General features: G+C 57.5%; 1 protein-coding gene across 2 annotated transcripts in view; it reads right to left on the reverse strand.

The window, feature by feature from the left end:
- The window catches only part of TAFA5 (TAFA chemokine like family member 5), a 192,193-nt gene that overhangs the window by 9,241 nt on the left and 160,822 nt on the right, over positions 1-22,130 (reverse strand). For both annotated transcript variants that reach the window (XM_025882229.2, XM_073882603.1), the window contains exon 3: positions 21,692-21,819. In XM_025882229.2, the coding sequence (XP_025738014.1) occupies positions 21,692-21,819 (128 nt within the window). The remainder of the gene's footprint in view (positions 1-21,691; positions 21,820-22,130) is intronic.

The raw sequence follows: 22,130 nt of genomic DNA on the forward strand, positions 1-22,130 counted from the left end.
CCTCCCCCTGATATTACAGGTGCCCCTCTCCCTGATATTACAGGTGCTCCTCCCCCCCACTGATAGAACAGGTGCCCCCCCGATATCACAGGTGCCCCTCCCCACCAGGCCCTGCCTGGAATCTCCTGGCACCTCTGAGGAGCCGGAGGGCCGGGCCGGCCCTGGAGCCTCGAAGCCAGGCCAGGCCTTGCTGGGCAGGAGCTGAGCAGGTGCCCAGGGTGGGTCCTGAGCCCTCGGCAGGACGGGCCCTTTCTACTCAAGTCACCAGGCCGAGGGCCTTCCGGAAGGCACAGCCGACGCTTAGGTGACAGGTGGGATGGAGAGGGGTGGCCCAAGACACCCGCCTGCCCCCCGACGAGGATGAGGTCTGACTCCGCTACCCTCCGGACATTCCCTCGCGGGGGTTCTCCTTCACCCCACATCTGGTCAGCGGGCTCCCACAGACGAAGCTCGTGGGCCGAATCCTCAGCCTGGAAGGTCTAAGAGGCCCAACCCCGTGGAGGGAGGGACACGACCCTTCCCGGAGGAGCCCCCAGCTGCGCAGACACGTCCCCTTTACCACGCTGTGAGGTGGGAAGCTGGGCACCTTGACCCCATGAACACACACTCCAGTGTGCAGAGCACAGAGCACCCCAGACCTCACAGTGGCTGGGCCGGCCACAAAGGCCAGAGACAGACCCCAGGCCAGGTGTGAAGACAGCACCCTGGAGACACAGGTGTCCCGGGGTCCCCCGGCCAAGGTCCCCAAGATGCACCTGCGAACTGATATTCTGGTCACGGCGGCTGTTCTAAGGACGTCTGTCCCCTCCCCCACCTCTATCGCTTGTCCGCCGCTGTCCAGCAGGTGACACTGGCCATTTGCTGGGGATGGCGGCTCCGTTGTCTCCTGCTTCTGCGGAAGCACTTAGTAGGCACAAAGAGAAGCACCTGACCCCCCAGAACCCACAGCCCACAGGGTCAGGTGCGAGGCCCCTCCCCTGTGAAATGTCCCCCAAACCCAGGCAGCCGGCCACGAGGACACGAGACACACACCAGGCCCGTCAGCTCGGGGGAACGTGTCAGGCTGAGGGCCGATGGCCGGTGCTGGCCGGGCCTTCCCTGAGCCGCATCTGCAGGCACCACGCGGTGCCCTGGTGAGGGGGTGGCAGGGCCTGATGCACGGGTCAGCCCGGACGGGGCACCAAGCTAGCCAGGCTGGGGCCCCTGTCCCTGCCCTGCGGCCTCACAGTGCATCCCTTTCTCCTAGTAAGCAGTCAACCCCCCTGGGGACCAGAGTGAGCAGCCGGGCACTGCTGTGTGTTGTCACCCCCCAAAGCACAGGGACAGGCCCGAGGAGCCAGTGGGGAGCGGCCGGGTGACCCCAGGGCCGACGTCCCTATCTACAAGGCCTGTAGGCCAGCCGGCCACCTCTCCCGGCGTCTGAGCAGATAGGCCACGAGATGAGCTTCTCGTTGAGCGGGTTAGGATGCAGCGAGAGGTGGGAGGGCTGCCAACGGCCCACACGGGGGGCGGGAACTCACTGAATCTTAGAGTCAGCACGTTTGGGTGCTAATCAGACTCCCACTTGCAAAACAGACCCGGCGGTCCCAGGACAGACGCCGAGTCAGGTCCCCCGCGTCGGCTGGGGGGCTGAAGGGCAGCGTGCATGCCAATACCGGGGGCACCGGCACGAGAGGTGGGCACGGAGACGGGATGGAGACAGGGAGGACCGGCGGGCAAGCACACAGGGTGAGGGCCGAGCCGCCACGAGCCCTCCCCCAACACCTGTCTTAACATGTGTCCTTGTTGCTGCTGAGTCCAGCTCAGCCCCGCCCATGACCTCACTGCCTCCCTGCGCCCGCCCCCTGCGCCCCTGCTGGGCACCTCCAGCCCTCTGTCTGAGGGAGCACTGACTGGCCTTCATCCTCCCTAAAGTCTCCTGTGTGTTTGCAACAGCCCGGCTTGCCAGGCGGCTTTTCCGAAGAGCGTGTTGACAATCGCGGGACAGGCTTTGCAGCCCGGATTCCTGTCCGCTTGGTCTCTGCCCCAAGGCAGCGCCCGCTTTGAAGTTAGTCCCTCGCCTGCGCTAATCCAGGGCAGGTGCCCCTGCCGGCCCCACGCTGGACCCCGGCCAACATCAGAGCCTCAGCCACCGGCAGCACACCTGTGGCCCGCGTTCAGCCCACGTTCTCAGGCGGGTGGGATCAAAGGGGACGCAGAGATGACAGAGCGGGCGGGAGGCGCTCTTCACAGACGGCACCAGAAACGCTCGGGCCGACACTGTGCCATCCGCAGTGGGGAGGGCAGGCCCCGCAAACTCAGGATCAAACCCCTTCCCTGGTCTCCTTTCTGGGTCCACTTGCGGGGAAGACGGCCACTCGCGGTGGGGAGGTCACCTCTGCGGGACAGGGTCTGGGCCCCTGAGCTGGACCAGGCGGTGCCTGCACTGGCGCGGAGCCCCGCCAGGCCGCTGTCCGTCCCGAAGCCGGGGGACCAGGACTGGCCATAAGGACATGCCCATCTTCCTGTCTGCTCGTGGCGGCTTCACCGTGATCCAGCTCGCACGCCACACAATCACACTTTCAGAGGGCGGAGGTCACGCCTTTGTGTGGCCAACGCCACCGCCCCGCCCACGTGGAAGACTCGCCCCCAGGAGGAGCCCCTACCCGTCAGCGGTCACTGCCACCCTCCGCGCCAGCCCCCTGGCAGACTTTCTGCCTCTGTGGATCTGTCTGTTGTAAACGTTTCCTGTACATGAATCACACCGCACGTGGCCTTTTATGTCTGGCTTCTTGCGCTGTGCGCGATGCGTTCAGCGCTGGTCCACGCTGTGGCCTGTCCAAGACCTGTCCTTCGGCTGAATGCTAGTCAGTGAACAGCTAGACCGCGGTTTGCTTCGTTGACAGATGGGCTCTGAGCCGCCCCCACTTGCCGGCAGCTTTGCTTAATGCCTCGGTGACCTTGCGTGGACAAGATCTTGCGCACATGTGGGCTTTCACATCTCGTGGCTGGACACCCAGGGTCCCACCGGGACGGCAACAGCTGGTCGTGCAGTGACCCCACATTAACTTTGCAGTGACTGCCAGCCTGCCCCCCAGGGGCCCGAGCATGTATTTCTGCTTCCCTTGACGCCTACCCCTCACATCCACATTCTTCCCCGCACCCTTCGTGAGGCCTCAAAATGAGCCTGGAGGGAACTAAAGCAAACCACACAGAAGCACCTCCTTCGTGGGTCGGCCACCGATCCTGACTGCGAATCTCTCTTCCTACTTTCCTCGGCCGTTCGCGTGTGGGGTTTTAGGACCTCTATGTGTGGGCTATACCCATCTCCGTCCACGTGCCGTCCCTCCGCCACGTGCTTCAGAACCAGCCGTGCTGCTCAGGTTCCAAAGACTCCCAATCTTGTGACCTGCCTGTTATGGGGGAGGCGGGTTAGGGAGATGGAGGTGAGTCAGGGCTGCCCCCGGGACACGGGGCCCTGCATGGGCTCTCGGTCTGTGGCTGACGCACAGCGTGACTTGGCCCCTCCGTGGCTCAGTGTCCTCATCTGTAAGATGCGGATGATAGCAGTCTGGGGCTCACGGGAGGCCGTCAGCATGAACAGGTGGATTTATGCACCATGCTTAGAACAGCATCTGAGCATGTGTCTTTAGCGTCAGAGGGTCCATGGTTACTCTGGATTTCCCAGACTGGACTTACGATGACACATCGTCTCCCTGAACCCAGATATTCCCCGCCCGCCCTCCAGCTAGTCCACAGCCTCAGGCCACATGTTCCAGTCTGTAATCTGCCGGGAATTCAGGCTGGGATGTGGTGAGTGGTAAGGCTCCAACCTGAGTGCCCCCAAACATGAAGCCCGTTTCCCCCACCCGCCGTCAGGGACCCCTCCCTTCCTCACCGGTCTGTGCTCGCTGCACCCCACAGTCCAACCCCCTGATGCCGGGGTTCCACTCAGGGCCACGAGGTCTGCTCCGTGGAGCAGAAAGTAACAGTAGCAAGACCAACATTTTCTCAGGTTTTAAGTGTATCCTCGGGACTTGGACAAACTCTGTCCCTGTATCAAGGACAAGGTGGGTTCCGGTGGGGGGCAGCCCGGGGCTCAGCCACTCACAAGCTGCACACCCAGGTGCGCACCAGCAGGACGTGGACACCGGGGAGGCCTCTGTCCCAAAGCCTTCCTACACTGTGACGGGTCTACATGCCCAGCTAAAATGTACAATCACTGGTAATGTTCCCAAAACTTCATCAGGGATCTGACTGAAACTGTATTTAATCTAAAAATTAAATCTGAAAGAACAGACAACCTCACAGGGTTCGGGCATGCACTGATTTTGTCCTGGTATGTGACAGCTTCCTGCTTATTTATTCAAATCTCTTTAATTTTCTCCTAGTAAGACTCTGCCATTATCTTTACACAGGTGATCAGCCTTTTCTTAACGAAAGTTATTTAGAGATTTTCATACGTTTCCTGCTGTGTTTAGCGGAGACCTTGCTTCCCTCTTATTTACTCAGGTTTATTTTACTTACATATTTTAATTAAACCATTACTCTTCCGAAAGCTATTTGCCTGGAAGTGAGAACACAAGTGACTTTTGTCGAGCCTCTCCTCCCCGCTCAGGTAGGAGGCAAGCTTCTTCCTAAAGTCAGCCTGTGAGCCCACCTGTTTTCACCTAAGTGACACATTCACCAGCCTGCTAATGCCGCATCCTGGCAGGCAGGCTCGATGGGCTTCCATTAACCTAGTCTGGGGTCGGCAAACTCATGTTGCCAAGGTCCAGGGAGTGCAGATTTTCAGCTTTGTGAGGTCTCTCCTGCAACTGCCTGGCTCTGCCACTGCATCACACAGAGAGGCATCCCTAGAGCATCTGTAAGTGAAAGCAAGGCTGTGTTCCAATAAGACTTTATTTATAAAAATAGGTGGGGGGCCGGATTTGGCCAACAGGCTATAGTTTGCTGACCTCTGATCTAGACCACAACTTGTTTGTGTCTATGAAAACTTATGGCCGAATACAAGTAGAGAACCTTCTGTATTCATAATTTGTCCAATTTTTTTAAACGTTCCTTTCTTTTTTTTAAAACATTTTCTGTTTTATTTACTTATTTTTAAAGATTTTATTTATTTATTAGAGAGCGAGCGAGAGAGAAACAGCATGAGAGGGGAGAGAGTCAGAGGGAGAAGCAGACTCCCCGCTGAGCAGGGAGCCCGACGTGGGACTCGATCCCGGGACTCCAGGATCATGACCTGAGCCGAAGGCAGTCGCTTAACCAACTGAGCCACTCAGGTGCCCATAATTTGTCCAATTTAATAAACTCCTTAATTAGTTTTCAAGGCACCTCAGCTGCTCCTGCAGAAATTTGGAAGCACCTGTTTACCTCATCTGTAAGTAATAAAGATTGCATTTTCTCATATCAAATAATGATGTGAATGCATTTGCCAGATCTTCCAAAAGGTCACCATGGGGATGGCTACAGACCTGCACATACAGCCTGCCTCGGTCCTGATGTGAACAGGGCAGGGGGCCAGCTATAAGGGCAATGTTGGTGCTCATTTCCGAGGGACATTAGGTTCCAGGGGGCCCACCTTCTCCTCCAGGTTAACTCCGAGGTCGGCTGGTCCTGATGATGATGTCTGTTTGATATTTTTCTTAGGAATAAATGTGGTGCCTGCTTTGTGCCCTTTTTCAAAATCTACTTAATTAGAGCACATTTTTATCTGATCATCCTTTGGGGTTGGTCATCCTTCTTGATTCTAAAATATTAAAAACATATTTTTCTTTCTCATATAAATCTACCTTTGTGTCGTTTTAAAGGACCTCAGGATTCAGTGCACTGTCACTTCATGCAGGTACAGGTGACGTGTCCCAATCACGCCTGCACATTCCAGGGAGCAGGGATCCCCCAGATGTATCCACAATCTCAAAGCAAAGCGGGGTACATGGGGGCCTCAAGGGCACTTTGCTGAACCAGTCCAGTGCCTGGCACAGTACCAGACCCATGTCCCAGACTCAGAGTCTTCGTGGAACACAATGGCTCCGTGTGTGCTCTCCTACCCTTGGGGAGACTTCCGGCATCAGGGTTTCACCAGGCCCTAAAACGAACTGGGCAATTTTCCAGTATTTGGGGAAAGGACACCTACACATTAATGTTTTTAAGACCGTGCCTATTAAGCCATCTCCCTCTGTGATTTCTACTGGAGGATGTTAACATCTTTCCATTCCTTAGTTACGGTAATTTTTACCCCAGAAAATCATACATGTAATGAAACCCTGTAGATTTATTGATCAGTACACTAGCCATGTATGCACTCTTGAATAATCTGAGACCTCAACACAAGCTGGTTTTCCCTCCTTCCTATCAGATTTATTTTCTAACAAAAGAATTTGCACATGATAGAGGTCAGGGCGCATTTTTATGGTTTTGCCAGATACGCAGTGAATGATCACTGTTTTAAAAGTTCGCTAGCGGGGCTCCTGGGGGGCTCAGTCTGTTGAGCATCTGACTCTTAATTTCGGCTCAGGTCATGATCTCAGGGTCATGGGGTTGAGCTCCGTGTCAGGCTTTGTGATCACTTCGGAGGCTGCCTGAGATTTTTCTCTCTCTCCCTCTGCCCCTCCCCCACCCTGCATGCACGGGAGCTCTCTCTCTCTCTCTCTCTTTCAAATAAATAAATAAAATCTTTTTTAAAAATGTTCACTAATATTTCTGTTTCATGTTTTGTCTCTTTCTCCTCTCCTTTTGTGGGTGGATTTTCCATCGCTTAGGTCTTTTATTTTCATTTTTCCTGATTTAAAAATGAAGTTATTTAAAGACGTAAGTAGACCCAAGTCTCTTTCACCATGCCTGCAAAAACACCCCGTGTTATCCTCATAACATGCAGAATGCGATTCAACAATGAAGACATGTGGACTTTATCATCAGGGGACATGCTGGCTCTGCTCTGATGGTGTTACTGTTCTAACTCCTTCAATCTTAAGGCAGCCCTAGGAGGCGAGGAGCAGCGTTCCGCCCATTTTACAGATGTTGACACTGAGGCACAGAGAGCCAGGTGACAGGTGCTCCACCAGCAGACTGACTTCAGACCCTGCAAACGGCGGCACACTAGGACTACTACACACCGTCTTTCACCTTTTGCCCCCCATTTGACCGAAACGTTGTGGGAAGGTATTGGGTTATTAGTATTATTATTTTTGCTACATCTTAAGTATAATGAAAGTGACTGGAAAAGAACGTGGCCACATTTGTCTTCTATGCAAGTTCGAGTCATGACTTGGATTACAGATTCTTCTGCACAGATTTCACAAATGATGGGGAATTAGAAGCAGCCTGTTTGTATGTTAAATTGTTCAATATGTAGTTGCGAATTCAGTCACGATACTTTTATTATTCAGAAGGTCTGTATCTTGGTTCTTTTAATTGCTGTTATCGGCGGTTTTGACTTGACCTTAATGCAGATTTAAGGGTTGTTTAAATTTTGAACTGAAAATTGTGTTCCTGATCATTTTGTCAATTTGCAATTGGGCTTGCTTCATATAAACATATGCTAATCTGTGCCCTGAGGTTTCTGTGATACTTTCATTACTTTGAACTGTAATGTATCAATATGTGTCAATAATCATATACACTCATCTGATCTTACATGTATCAATATATGACCTGTTGTTCCAATTTAATCATTTTACCTATTGATTTCCTTTTCCTCTCCTTGGCCTGGTATACCTTGCTTTATTCTTTGCTTTAAAACTTTTATTTATAGACGTGACCATAAGAAGGCAACGTATATTTGACTATTTTAAACACCTAATTTAAATAGTCTCTGCCTTTTAGGAGGGGAGATTAACCCATTTACGTTTATTGTCACCCTGGCCGGGAAGTTCTGTCCTAAGAAGCATGCCCCATCCTGATTTCCGGTTATGCTCCTTTCATGGGTCATTTCTTCACACACATGCACAACATTTCACCTGCTTTCTCTTCTGCCATGGTTTCAAGAAATCGTGTTCTTATTCCCATTAGCGGTGGCCTTTCTGTTAATCAAATGCCCTCTTAATGATTAAGCCATTTCTCTAATGACTTAAGTCATTGTGGCTCCTTCTACTCCACATTAAGTGGCTCTTCTCCTACTCAGCAGCTGTTCCCCCACCTCAGCCTTTATTCATTTGCCAGAGGTTACAAATCAGTTTACTATTACACAGAAGTTGTTTCTCACGATAAACACAGCATATTACATTACACGCTGTGGGTTTTGTGTTCAGTGTTCTAACCACAGTCACGGGAATGCTACTTACATTTAGCTCCGTATCTTTGTTGGTATCCATAGTCACCATGATTCTTCTCATCTATGGCCTTTTCTGTTATCAGCCCCTGATTTTTATTTCTTTGATTGGCTTGACATTATCTTTCATTTTTTCAGGAAAGCTTTGTGGGTGGCCTATTTTCTAAATCCTTGCAAATTTAAAGCTGTGTTCTTTAGTCCCTTGGTGTGAAAAACAACTGCAAGTAGGATTGAATCCATGAGTGAAAAAGCATTTTTCGGCCGAGTCCCTGGCTGTGGTCTTTCCTTTCCTTCTGGTGCAGAGGGCGGCTGGTCTGAGCCTTCGTAGCTTCTGCAGACTCCTGTCCTCTTGTGTTTGAATTTCATTTCCCCCATTTAACCTGTGGGTTGTTATGAGGCAGCTTTCTGTCATTCTTTCAAATCAAACACACCCATGGGCTGTGTGGGTCGTGACGGTGTTAGTCTTGTTTTTAATTGGTTTTCCTTTTCTTCCCGGTCCTAGTTTCATCCTATAACCTGACCATCTCTCCCCTCCTGGTCATGGTGGTTTGGCCTCCAGAGCACCCGCCTCCTCAGATTAGGCGCCTGCCCTCCGTCCTCCACACCCACTGACTTTTTTCTCTCTGACTCCATTTCTGTGTTTTCTCCTATGAACCACCCCTTGGCTGAAGACTCGCCCACATCACTCCGTTGCTTCTCTGCAGGGACAGTTCTTTCATTTGCAACTTCCAGTACAGATCTCAATTGCACTCATATTTTGGGTATTTTAGTGTTTATCCCCCGGGTCACTCAGCAAACCTTGGATCCTTGCCTTTGCCCGAGCTTGTCCTTTCCCTGGGGCTCCTGGCTCCTGGGCCACAGAAGTCACAGCCCCTTGTAGCTGTCTGATACCAACAAACAGATGTTCTCCAGAAGGCTCCTCTGTGCACGTGAGAGGACTTTTCAGAGCTGACTCTGCCTTTAATCCTTTAGAAAGTATTTCTTTCCACAGTGTGCATTTTCCCACAGGCTCATGTTTGAACTTCTTTGGCTCTGATGTTTTTTTTTTAATCCCCTTTAAACAGGCAGAGGCCCGTTGGGGGCTGGAATGAGCCAACAGGCCCAGAAGTGAACAAGTTTTCATCCTTCAGGTCAGCTCCTGGCTGGCCTGGAAGGTCTGGATGTGCAGAGACCCTCAGTCTTCATGTGACCCCCAAAAGGCTACCAAGTGGAGGGTGTGGCTCCCAGGAGTATCTCATCCCCCTTGGGAGGTCAGGGCCTCTGCCTCGGTTGGACATTCTCTTGAGAATGGAGAACCGAGTGGGTGATACAGGCCCTGTGTGCCCCAATTGTCTTTGCTGCATCCTCCTGCCCACCTGAGGGGCTCTTCCTGCTAACTCTGCCCCTTCCCAGGAGCCTCACCTCCACCCACCACCTCCTCTCCTGCCTCGCTGCTGGGAGTCAAGTCTCTGCAGGGGACGGGGAGAGCTCCTGCTCATCAGACCCCGACCTCTGCCCGCTGCCTTGCTGGTCGGTGCAGCAGCGTCTGGGCCCCGAGGTCAAGCCCAGGCACGAGGAGGAAGTCTCAGCCTCCTTCTGCATCTTAGGAGGTCTTCGTCACTCCTGGGGCTCAGACAGTGGGGCAGGGGCCTGCCAAGAAGGTACCTCCCATCCACTTGTGATGTGCCCACAGGGATGTTACCAGTCCTCAGCACGTGTCTCTTTTCTTTGAGTCATGATGTGATTGCCAGTGGTTCTCATTTCCAAAACTATTTGGAACGGGAAGCTGGGCAGGGGCTGTGCCACTGGTATAAGAGGTCTGCCACCGTATTAACCCAGAAAGCCAGGCCACTTCTTTACAGACTTGGCCGAAGGACCAGACTGTTCCTCTCTCCTCCAAGTGTCCGACCAGCTTGTTTCCGTATGGATGGCTGTGGTTGTGGGGAGGAGGGACGCTACCTCTCCGACTCCCCCGGTCCTATGGAAGCTGAAGCCACATGGCCGTGACGACACAAAGTGGGATGCAGCCAGAATTCAAACAAAACTGAGAGATGCAGCAACACAACCAGCACTCTGGGGCTTTCCCAGATGGGGGGCGGGGGGCTTCCCGGAAGGACCACGGGTACGGCTTCTTCCCGATGCAGCCTCTGGGGATGTGAGCGCTCCAGAATGCTCTGGAAGGTGCCACACAAGGAAAACAGCAGTGCTTTTACCCTCACGGACTCCCCGGCCTTTCCCTCTCCCACCACCCCAAGGACCTGTGAGGCCAGCCGGCGGGGGGCACTCTTACTTCTTCCGCAGATAAGGAAACTGAGGCAGGGGACACAATCCCATGCAGCAAGTGGAGATGGCGACTCTAGAGTGGGGCTTGCCATGGTGCAGGGCACGGCAGGTGCGCTCACGGTGCCTGGCAAGGCTGAGCTCTGTGTTCTGGCTGGTGGTGGTGGGGGGGACAGACGGGGGCACTGGTGCCAGAACCCAGCGATTTGGTGACGCGGGCATCAATACTACCCAAGACGTACGTCACCCAGTACACCTCGGGTCTAATGGGGAGTTGACATTTAAAGTAATTTGGGTTGAGACGCAGATCCTTCCATTTCATTTTTAGACTCATCTCTAATAAGTGACCATGCCAAATGCCATATTTCCTTCCCCGTGCCACGTGCAAACACCGCCGGGAAAGGGGTGTTTGCTCCCGGGAGCTGCCGTCTGGGCGGCGGGGCTGGGCCGAGGGCGCCCGCCAGACCCCGGCACATGGAGGACAGAGTGCGAAGACACAGCAGCAGAGACAGGTTCGGCGTGGCCAGAGCCCGGGGCGGGGGCTGGGACAAGGCGGGCAGTGCAGACGACCACCAGCCCGCCTCGTGTGGAATGCAGAACCGTGCCGGACGGGGAAGGAGATCTCGCCCTGGTGGCTTCTGCGCTGTGCCGACTTCTGTGACCGACTTCCTACTTACGTGATCCTACTTTCCACAGCACCGCTGATGGGGTTATGTTTACCTTCATCCTTCACAAAGAAATACAGCCCTGAGCAATGTCATCTGGAAGATCATAAGGACTTATTAAACCAACAGGAAAAAAACATGTTTTCAACCACTTTGCCAGTATTTCTGCCCAATGAGCTCGTGAAACCTGGAATCAGAGGAGAGAATTCACTCTAACAGCTCCTCTGGGAACTCAGGATCACTCTGAACTTCCTCCATGCTTCTCAAGCGCTCGCTGTTGACAAGGTGACGGCCTCACGCTCGCAGGATCACAGGGACCCCCTTGACTTCAGCGCAGAGGAGCTCTCGGCAAAGGGACGTGGCGGGGGAGGTCCACGGCGGGCATGGACAACCCACAGCGGGCACGGCGGGTGGCGGAGACGGGCAGCGTGGTGGCAGCAGCCCATCCGCTCGCTCCGGAACGCTGTCCCGTTCAGTGAGTCGTTCTCTGAAGGCTCCCCTAGGGGGGCTCATACTGTCCCAGCCTTCCTGTAGGACTGCTGAGATCTGGGGCCATTTGCCCTTTGCGGATTCCAGAGCACCCCCCCCACAATCAGGATGAGCTGTGGGACACGTGTGCCCGGCCAGCACCACCCCGGACACACCGGTGGCGGGCCTTCTCTTCCGTTCATTCAGCACTCTTGACGCCTCACATCCGAGCAAGGGCCGTCTGTGCAAGTGTAAATGGCACCATGAGCTGCCCCTGCAGGGGTTCTCGCGGTGTGCCGGTCAGCAGTCTGAGAGCCAGGGGCTGCACATGTTTCATGCCCGCCTCCCTCGCATCCACCATGGAGCCAGAAGGAATGGGGTGGCTGGGAAAAGTACTGGCGGAGGGGAGGGAGTACCGATCAGGCGACCCAGCTGCCCACGTAGGGCCAAGGGGAGGCAGGACTCAGCCTCCCAGGCCCCACGCAGGGGCCCGTCCCCGACCCTGACGTGGTGCTCTCTGCAGGCTGCTGTCATATCTACGGCATCAGGAACACCCACCCCCAGGTGGTAGGCTCGCCCCAGGACCACAGGCTTCTCCACCGCGCACGTTCCCTTACAATTCAATGATTTGCCGTTTATGTGCTTAAAACAATTCAAAGAACCATGGCTTTAACAAAAATGGAGACTCACACAGCACCATTACCGTGAAAACCTGCCGGCACGTGACGCCTCCCATCATGAAATTGGCCAAAAGTGCCCATGGAAATCACGCGGGCTTGGTCAAACGGATTTTTTGTTTCTGGGCTCATTTCTGCCGAGAACATGAAGACTGTCACAGCTCACGATCCTCGCTGATGCCATGCCAGCCATATATGTTTTGTGTTTACGCACGGAATCTATTAAAACATCCAGCTATTACCGTGGTGATGAATAGCAGTGATTCAGAGAACACAAAATTGATCACAGACAGGGATCAGAGTAATTACTCGGTATTTTTCATTGTTTGTGCGGAAGAAAGAATTAGCTGGGTGTAAGCACTGAGCTACTTTGGGGTGAGTCCCCACCATCTGCTCTGCCTCCCTGGATGCTAATCCTAGAAAACTGACAAAGCCTTTCGTCCTTGGGAGGATGTCCTATTCACGGGGGGCTCCTTGGAGAGCAGGTGGGAGGGGCCAATTTGGGTTGGAGTCCACCCCAGTGTCCACCCTTCTCCGCTCTTCTCTGGGGCGGGTTTCCTCACGAGCCCTGCTGCCGCGCCTCATCCTGAGCTTGCTCGAACACCTATCTCCCCGGCACACCTGGTCCATGCTCTGTGCACCGTCTGGGCTCCAGTGGACCCACCATCAACACCATCCCATCAAGTTCCACATGACTGATGGATGGCACTGCTGGCCCCTGATCCCTGCAGGTGGTAGGGGCGGCCCCAAGCCCCAGACACGGCGCAGAGCCCCGCACCAGATAAGGAGGGACAAGGTCAGTCAAGGACCCTCCCCGGGAAAAGGAGGCAGACCCTAGGAGCAGGGGCTGGGGCTGAGTGTCCGGGGGCTCTGGTCTCCTTCTCAGGAGCCACTGTCTCTGCTCCCAGACGAAGCTCCACCTGGCATCAGCTGCAGGAACAGAGGGCCCCGAACAGACGTCTGAAAGCACGTCCTCATGGGCACCTGCAGGGCGGGAGGGGCTCAGCCACAGGCCCCCGCCACATGGATTCAAACAGAAAATCTCCAGCTGAAAATCCCGTTTGTCCATTAGAGGCAAATCCACGATCCCTCTCGTTCTCGTGCCAAGACATGGAACTGCGTTCCACAAGTGGTACGGACGTTCGCTAAGTCCCTCCGCTGGGACCCAGCGTCCACGGCGGGAGCTGCTCACCCCGCAGGTGACCGGGACCCTCGTCCCCTCCTGAACGATGAGGGGTTTCCTAGGCCCCAGGCTTGCCTCCCGTGCCCTGTCTTTGGTCCCCGCATGCTGCTGACCTGCCTCTCCTACCTCGAGACCCATTTCCTGAGCACCTGCTGGGGTGTCCTCACCTGTATCCCAAGTCCCCACACAGGGGCCGAGGTGAGACATAGCCCAATCTGCTCTTCAGGTACCTGGACCAACACAGAGCCCAAACTGCCCTTCGGCCCCATCCCTCTGCCTAGGTGTCCTGGACCTGGGACAGCTCAGAGGATGCCCAGGGCCCGTTTCTATGAGGCTGGCCTGGGGCAAGGTCTGCAGGGGGGAAGCCCAGTCTGCATGGTACAGGCGCCCCTGGGAGGGGAATGTGGCCAATGAGCGGCCCCCAGAGGCTGGGCATGCCAGGAAGGACGCACAGAGCCCGGGGGGCGGGGGCCTCTGCTGGGGCCTGGGACAGCTGCCTGGCCAGCTGACGGGAACCCCAGCAGAGCCTCAGGGACCACTGTCTCCCTGTTCCCAATGAACCTGTGGCCTCTGGCCAACAGAGCCCCACGTCACCTCACGCACGGCCCAGAATCATTTTTCTTGTATTGGTTTTCAGAATGAGCCGCAGAACGGCAGCTGAGACTCAGCTCTATAATAAAAGCTTCTAATTGCTGGGATGGCTCATTCAAGATCAGAGACAAACCCAAGCCTCCCAAACACCTCTGGAAGGCACTGTGCTCCTGGCTGGTGTTGGGATCACCCCGTGTGCAGGAGCTCAGAGCTGGGGTGGGGGGTCCGCAGCGCCCTGGAGCCCCGGGTTCATGAGATGGACGAGCGGTGAGCTGCCTCACGCTGGGGACAGGGCCCGCGGAGCCGGCCTGCGAGCACAGTGTTTGGGGGACGGGACACGCTGTGCCCAACATTCCCCGGAGTCCCAGAGCTCGGGAGTGAAAAAACCGCTGGTGGCCGTGAGCGCGCAGGGAGGTGCGTTCCCAGCAGCCCACAGCCGGAGGCGGACTCACAGGGGGAGAGAAAACTGGGGGCACAGAACCGCCAGGCGCCGTAGAGACCCCCAAGGCCGCAGTGTCAGCAGGCCTGTAGGAGGTCCTGTGGGAGGGGGCCCAGGAGGACCAGAGCAGGGGGGCCACTTCGTGGTGGACTTTGCCTGCCAGGACGCCCCTGGACTTGCCTCCACAGCCACGGCCTCTGCCCTCCCTGCTGGACGCCTCCAAGCTGCTCCACACGGACACCGGGCGCTCTGCCATGCTGGCCTCCCCGGCCTCGGACAGCCTCATGACTGCCTGTGTGCAGGCCAGGAAGTGCTCACGGGCCGGTGCAGGGGCGACCAGGCTGGAAACACGAGTCCATCCCCACACATGCCCCTCCTCAGCCCTCCCTGCACCACGCTGGTGTCGCCGGGTCCTCTTACAGACACGGCAGAGCCCCACTCCTCTCCAGCCACAGCTTCTCATCAGAGTGGCCTCACGCCCGTGGCCCCAGCCAGCCTCACCAAGGCAAAGCTCACTGCCCCTCCCCAAGTTTCCCCGGGGCCCCCGGCGCACTCCGGATGGACGCCGGCATCTTCCACAGGCCCCCGGGGCCCTGCCTCAGCCCTGGAGATGACCTGGCACCTCGAGCTCCTAGGAAGCCAGGCTGTCTCTGGAGCTGGACGCAGGGCGGGCCCTGTGTGCACCCGTCTCCCTGCTCCCGGGTGGAATCCAGAGCTCCGGGTCCGGGACGCCCCGGCGCGGCTGGGCTCTGGCTTTGGGGGGCTCGGCTGTGCAAGGTACACTGGCGTCTGGGTCTTTGACCCGTCTTTCCTTCTGGGTTAGAAAGGGTGCTTTTCCACCTGCAGCCCCGCACAGATGGCTGCGGATGGGTCTGCACTCCCCCATCCTCGGCGGGCACACGCCCTTGGGGACCCACGTCTGGGAGCTGTGGGAATTCTGTTTCTAAGTACTTCTCTGATAATCTCTTCTCCACGTTTCTCTATTTTTGGACCTTATATTCTTCAGAACTCCTGAATTGGTCTTCTAGTCTGGTTTTTCCCTACTTCTCTTAAAACATCGACTCTACGGCTGAGACTTCTTCATTCTACTGGATCGTGAACAACATCTGTTAACACACTCACGCTGTGTAGATGCGCACAAATGCACGATCTTACGTGTACATGTGCTCATCTATGCGTGTTTTATACATACTTTATACCTCCGTTCTTATAAAGGTAATATATGTTATTTCCAAAAGTGCTCTTGATCTTCCTAGTGTCCGAGTCGTGTCCTGAAACGACCATGACTCTCTTTTTCTCCTTGCAATCCTGGGGCTCGGGGGCCTGCAGGTGACAGCTCACCCCTGCGTCGTGGGCAGCCCGGCCCAGTGGGGGTAGGTCGGCGGGGGCGCCTTGTAGGGGAGCATGCCAGCCGCGGGGTGATCACACCTCCTAAGTGGGACTCGGGGGTCCCGGAGCCAGACGCCCCCCCAGGGGAGGGAGGGCCCAAGTCGGCCCCTTCAGTGTGCCCTCCTCCTCCCGCTTCCTGACCCACCTCTGCCCCCACGGAGTGCCCGCCAGCTTCATGGCACTGCTGTGTGGCCTCCTCCCCCACCACCTCCAGTGGCCCGTTTGCTCCAGGTCCTCTGGTTCATGGTTGGCGGCCTTTGGTCGCTCTCGTCAAGCAGTGACCCTTTGCTTCCCCCACATTGGTGAGCGGGACGTGAAGAACCGATGGGCAGATGATGGGCTTCCCAGAAGGGTCCTCAGGCCCCAAACCACAGTGACCCACGGGTTTTAGCCTCGAGCTTGGTACATTAGTGAGGGCGAGAGGACACCCCCCCAAATTCGTGTCCACCTGGAACATCAGAAAGTGACATTTTTGGAAATGGAGTCATTAAAGATGGGATAAAGTTTGTGACCTGGAATCATCGTTGATTTAAGAAGAGCCTAGATGGGATGGTGCCATCCCGAGGCCTGGTTCTCGCGGGCACATGGCCGTGGGAGGACCGGGGCACACACTGGGTGATGCCGCCACACGTCCAGGAGCGCCTGGAGCCCCAGAGGCTGGACAAGGCCACACCTCAGCTTCACCCGGCGGGAACGAGCGTCTGCCGCCGTGAGCCTCCAAGTGTGGGGTGACGGGGGGGCTGCTGGAGCCTTGCAGGGCGCGTCTCCAGAAAGAAGCTGCAGCGGCCCCTCCGGGAGCTGAGGGGCCGCACATCTCAAGACCTGGGTCTTCAGGAAGAGTCCTCCCTGCTGGTGCTGGCGTGGCAGGGTCCAGAGTCAGCAGGCTTCTTCCCCTCGCTGGTGTGAGCCCCCGGTGGGGCTGTCTGCCGCGGGGCCGGCTGCGAGGGCTGGGCTCTCTCCTGCAGCCCTGCCTGCAGGCCACCCAGAGGGCCTGCACCCCACTCCCGAGCACCCGAGTGCGGGGCCCAGACCAGCTCATCCACCGAGAGCGTCTGCTTCCTGCCATTTCCTCTCCTGCATGCTCTGCCTTTTCTCCTTTCCATGTCCTGTCACTTCATAGGGGTGTCCAGACGGCAAAAATGGGAGGCACATATGTTCTGTTCTTTTAACTGGGAGCCCACAACAAGCGTTTGCTAAGTTTCTACAGAGAGTCCCTGTAGGAATCTCCGCACCAGTGTGTGGGGCTCAGATCCAGAGCCCAGACCTCAGGGCCCAGTGCTCAGGGCCCAGCACTCAGAGTCCAGCACTCGGGGTCCAGCACTTGGGGGCCCAGCACTCCAGGTCCAGTGTTCGGGGCTTGGGGTCAAGAACTCCGGGTCTAGCACTCAGGGTCCGGGGCTCAGGGTCTGGCACTAGGGGCCCAGTCCTCGGGGCCCAACGTTTGGGGTCCGGGGCTCTGGGTACAGCGCTCCAGGTCCAGTGCTCGGGGCTCGGGGTCCAGCACTCTGGGTCGAGTGCTCGGGGTCTGGGGCTCAGGGTCTGGCGCTCCGGGCACAGCGCTCAGGGTCCAGCACTTGGGGCCCAACGCGCTCGGGGCCCGGCACACAGGGCCACATGTGCCGCTCCTCCTGCATGTCTGCCCCAGGCACGGGCCTGGCACGAGGAACCTGAGTGGTGGCTGACTGGCAGAGCCACCCTCCCGGGCACTCAGAGGGGCTAGACCTGGCACACGCTAGGCCCTCGGGTGGTACATTTGGAATCCAAGAACGCAGAGACCTCCTGGTCACCTGGACAAGGCGAGCCATCCCCAGGACGGTGGAGAAGCGCAGTGGCCCCCAGCCTGCCCCACACTAGCTCACACATCCGGGGTCAGAGACGCTCGGCACTGCAGGAGATGCTCATCAGCAGAGCCCAATAGGAATAAATGAGAACATAAGCCACCTGAGTGCTTCTCGGTCATGTGAACCAGTCTGCGGTGAGCGCTGACCTCTGGGACTGGGACCGCTGGGCACACAGGTGCTCGGGGAGCCGCTGCTGTTCCGCCAGGCAGGGCCTGCTCTTGGGAAGTGTGGTTTGGGGGAAACAAGTTCCCAGGAAATCCAAGTTCCTGGACAGAACTAGACGGACACCCCCATGAACGCTCCTCACCCCCCACAACGGGGCCTTCACACAGTACGGAGTTCAGGTGTGGTGCGTGATGCTCCTCGGAAAGATGGGTTCCCATCCAGCTGGTCCACTCTGATTTGGGAGATGGGGCCGCAGCTCATGCCGGGCACCTTGCAGTACATACACGTTACAAAGTGTGGCAAAGCGACTACCCATCACGGCGTCCTGATCGCCACTGGCACATGCCGCTCGCGGCCGCAGCAGCTCACATCTGCGGAGACGAGAGGTATGGGGAGGGCAGGAGAGCGCTCTGCTCTCGGGGGGGACCCACACCACCCGCCATCAGTGGGCACAGCGGAGGACTGCAGAGCTCAGGGGAGACCGTCTCTGGGGGCGTCACGGGAGGGCACTGTTGCACCCTGGGGTGAAGCCTGCAGCATCCCCCGCGTCTCCTTTCCTGGTTCAGACCAGCGTCCACAGGGCCAACAGGGCGTGGGAAGCAGAGCCTGGGAAGCCAGCACAGATGCTAAATCCTCCCCCAAGCCCCCCAGGATGGTGGGCTCCCCACGATTCACTGTGACCTGCAGGAGTCACCACGTCCAGCTAGTGAGCCTGTGCAGACGTGTGAGCTTCACTAAATGGGACTCCCCCTCAGGACATGGGATTCTCTGATATTTTTACTTAATTTCCTCCTCCCTCTCTCAAATGCAGATGATGATCCAGTAAATTAATTTCATGACCCACTAATGGGGTGAAGACTTGTCCTCTGAAGAGTAGCGCTCTCAGAAATGCAAACATCAGCGCATTCCTGGGATCTCTTCACAGGCGACCACGTAATTTATCGCACGTTCTTATGTCGGCCTTGAGCGAGGGGCCGGGGGGTGCCCATCGGGCACAGTGCCTGCCGTGGGTGGTTGGTGGGCGCAGAGACGTGAGCAGCGTGGCCCTCACAGAGGAGTGGGGCGTGACACGGTCGGCGGGGGGTGCCACTGAGACACGGCTGTGGCCCCTGCGGTGGTGTGGGCAGTCACATGGCTAAACAATCACAAGGGCTCTCAAAGCCCATCTCATGGAAAACCTCCTTGTGGTGAAATGGGAAATCGCGGGGCTAGCCAGCATCTGTAACGGAATCGAGATGCCAACTCGAAAATGGGAATATACACTCCAGTTACACGGTGTTGGGGTCAAGAGCTCGAATGACCTTTGAAGAAAGCTTTGCAAACAGGTCACCGCACACCAGGATTGCTGTCAGAGCCAGAGATGTGTCTGCAGACACCTGGGGAGACCCCGGGCCGCCAGCATCATCACACAGCCCCTCCACGGGATGCACCAGCCCAATCTTCAGCGCACACGCCCTCCACACTGCAAAGGGCACCGTGCCCTAGGTGTGCACCCCTATGGGGGGCGAGGAGCCTCGAGAGTGGGCACTTCTCCTGGACTTGCCCCGAGCCTATAGCAGGTGTCCTTCCCACACCTGGACCAGCAGGTGCATCTGCCCGAGCACCAGCTGTGGCATGCTGGCTGCCCCCCAGGGCAGGCTCCCCTGAGAATGGGCAGACGGGAGAATCGATCTTCAGAGCTCAAAGATCCGTGGGCTCGTGCAAAGCCAGACCCAACGTTTGAGGGGGGAAGACCCAGCAGACTGACAGGCTGTCTCCGTGGCCTACTACCAGCTGTGGTTTTCACAGCGGTCAGACCAAGGCGATGGTCGCAAGCTCCTGGGCCCGTGGGGCCACAGGACTGGCCGCAGCAAGGGGGATGCATCAAGGAACAGAGCCTGCCTACAGATGCTGGGCCTGCTAGAGGGCCTGCAGGGCAGGGAATTCCGAGCACGGGAGTGGGGAAGGGCTTGGGAGCCTCAGTTCACCTGTGTGACCATGAGGGTTGCTGCTGGGCCACTTCCTACAGCCTGCCTACCCCCAGCACCGTGCTCGGGGCCTGGAGTGCAGGCCGGACCCATAGCCACGTCCCAGGGCCACCGCTGTGGGTGGGCAGCCTGGAACGTCCCCCAAGCCTCCCCTCCTCCAGGGGTTCACTCCAAAGACTCCATCACCTGGCATGTCCTGCCCACAGGGCTGCCGTGGGCCCTGCAGGGAACCCACACACTGATCCACAGGCCCCAGGGATGTGGGATGGCAACCCTGGCTGTGTAGGATCTGCTTGTCCCCAGGTCTCTGCCTTTTGGGACCAGCACACAGACGGGGACCCCGGAAAGATCAGCTGCCTCCTGGATGCCGCTGGAGGGGGCAGCCTCACATCAGAAGCCGCCCAGGCTCCCTCAGAGCCGCCAGGCGGCTGACAGGTCATGAGCTGGCAATCCCCGCACACGTCACAGGTGCGAGCACAGGATCGCCTGCTTCTGTGCTGGCCACGGCTTGGGCAGCTGGCATGCTGGGGAAGGCCCCCTCTGGCCGCCCTTGTCTCTCGGCTGACAGCCGTGCTCGGCAGGTGCCCCTGGGTCCTGCCCACCTGCCGTCAATGCAGAACCACCTGATTGCCACAAACAGACAGCCCGTCCTCAGAATGTGCCCCCGAGGGGCCCGAACTGTGCTCTCCTCAGCAGCTGCGCGAGCTAGGCCCCCTGGACACGTGGCTGGACGGCCCGCCGGGGCTGCCTGCAGAGGCCGGCATGTGGTGAGGGAGGAAGCGCGCCGGATTTCCTCTGCTCCAACTCCGAGGGGCTACAGCCTCCACCTTTCTGAGCAACCCTGCGAGGAGACTCGGATGCCAGCCTGGCTTTCCGGATCCTTCCCTGGGGGCCCCAGACCTCCCTGACTGGACATTCCCAAGTCACGGAGGCAGGAATCAGGGCCAAGAGATCAAACCCCACTTCAGGTCTCGGTTTCTATGTGGAGCTCATGACGACGAGCCGGGCTTGGGGTGATGATCAGCCTGGGGGGAGGAGAGGCCACCGCCGTGTGGGCCGAGGTCTGCGGAGTCCCAGCGCCCAAGCCAGGGGACACAGGCCCCAGCTCCCGTGGCTCACATCATCGAGCGTGTGCCTTGAGGAACTTACCTTTGGAAAAGGGACCTCAGAGAGCGGCCCCAGGACCCCTTTCCTGCCCTCCCCTCCCAACCTGTGGGTCAGCAGCCACGGGGACCCGCGGGTCCCGGCTCCTGGAACAGAGCATACAGGGTGTGCCCCTCCGCGGGATCTGGGAGGGACCAGGGCGCCCTCGGGGGTTTTCAGGGTCTCCGCGCAGAATGGCCACCATGTGGTGCCCAGGGTAGGAGCCGACCTTGAGGACCACGCCCCTCCCCAATCCTTGCTCTGGAGAGGATTCACCTGCCGTGAGGGGGTCCTAACCCGTCCTCCTGCCTGGAGTTGTAAGCACACCCTCCACCCCAGAATCGAGACAGTGTTACCAACCACCCTGTGTGGGCGCTGAGCTACCTTCTGGGCGGACGCTTTCAGGGTGTTCTGCCTGGCCCTTGGGCCCACCTGTCGCAGGGACAGTCTGACGGAGCCCAGGGACAGATTGATCTGGCCCCAGAGGGTGAGGGGGTGCAGAGGGGAGGCCGCGAGGCTGGAGGCCTCTCCGCACCAAGAAGCCCACTGCCACTGTCCCCGTCACTGCCGACGTGGGGCCCCCCTCCCCAAGGGTACCCACTGCCCAGGGCTGCTCGCCTTCTCGGTGTGAGGAGTGAGGGGGGCTGTGTACGCACCGTGGTGGTCTTTATCCGCCCGCCGGGCTGTGTGCACGTCCAGCCTGACCGGTTGATCAGCAGGTCACAGCCTTCGCCCTCCAGACACGGGAGCATGTCACACCACTGCTTTGTCTTGATGATTCGAGCTGTGGGAGAGAAGAGAGCCGTTCAGCCGCTGCTCACGGGGGCCCTGGGTGGCACCAGCAGCCTCACTCCTACACGGCGGTGGGAAGGGCGGTGGGCAGCCTGGTGCCCTTCGGGGTGGCCGGGCCACTATTCCTCCCCGGTTCCCCATTTTGTGCTGCTCCCCAGGTCCAGCTTTGCCACCAGCCCCTCAGTAAGTGGTAGCAGGGGGTGTTGAGGATGGTTTCCTCCCTGACGGAAAAGCCTAGAAGCAGAGGCTATGTCCGGAAACAGAGGATGATTGTATTCACTTAACCCTCACTCAAGGACCACC

This window comes from Callorhinus ursinus, unplaced genomic scaffold (assembly GCF_003265705.2).
Source record: "Callorhinus ursinus isolate GAN/ISIS: 27379988/994484 unplaced genomic scaffold, GSC_fseal_2.0 scaffold48, whole genome shotgun sequence".
NCBI lineage: Eukaryota > Metazoa > Chordata > Mammalia > Carnivora > Otariidae > Callorhinus > Callorhinus ursinus.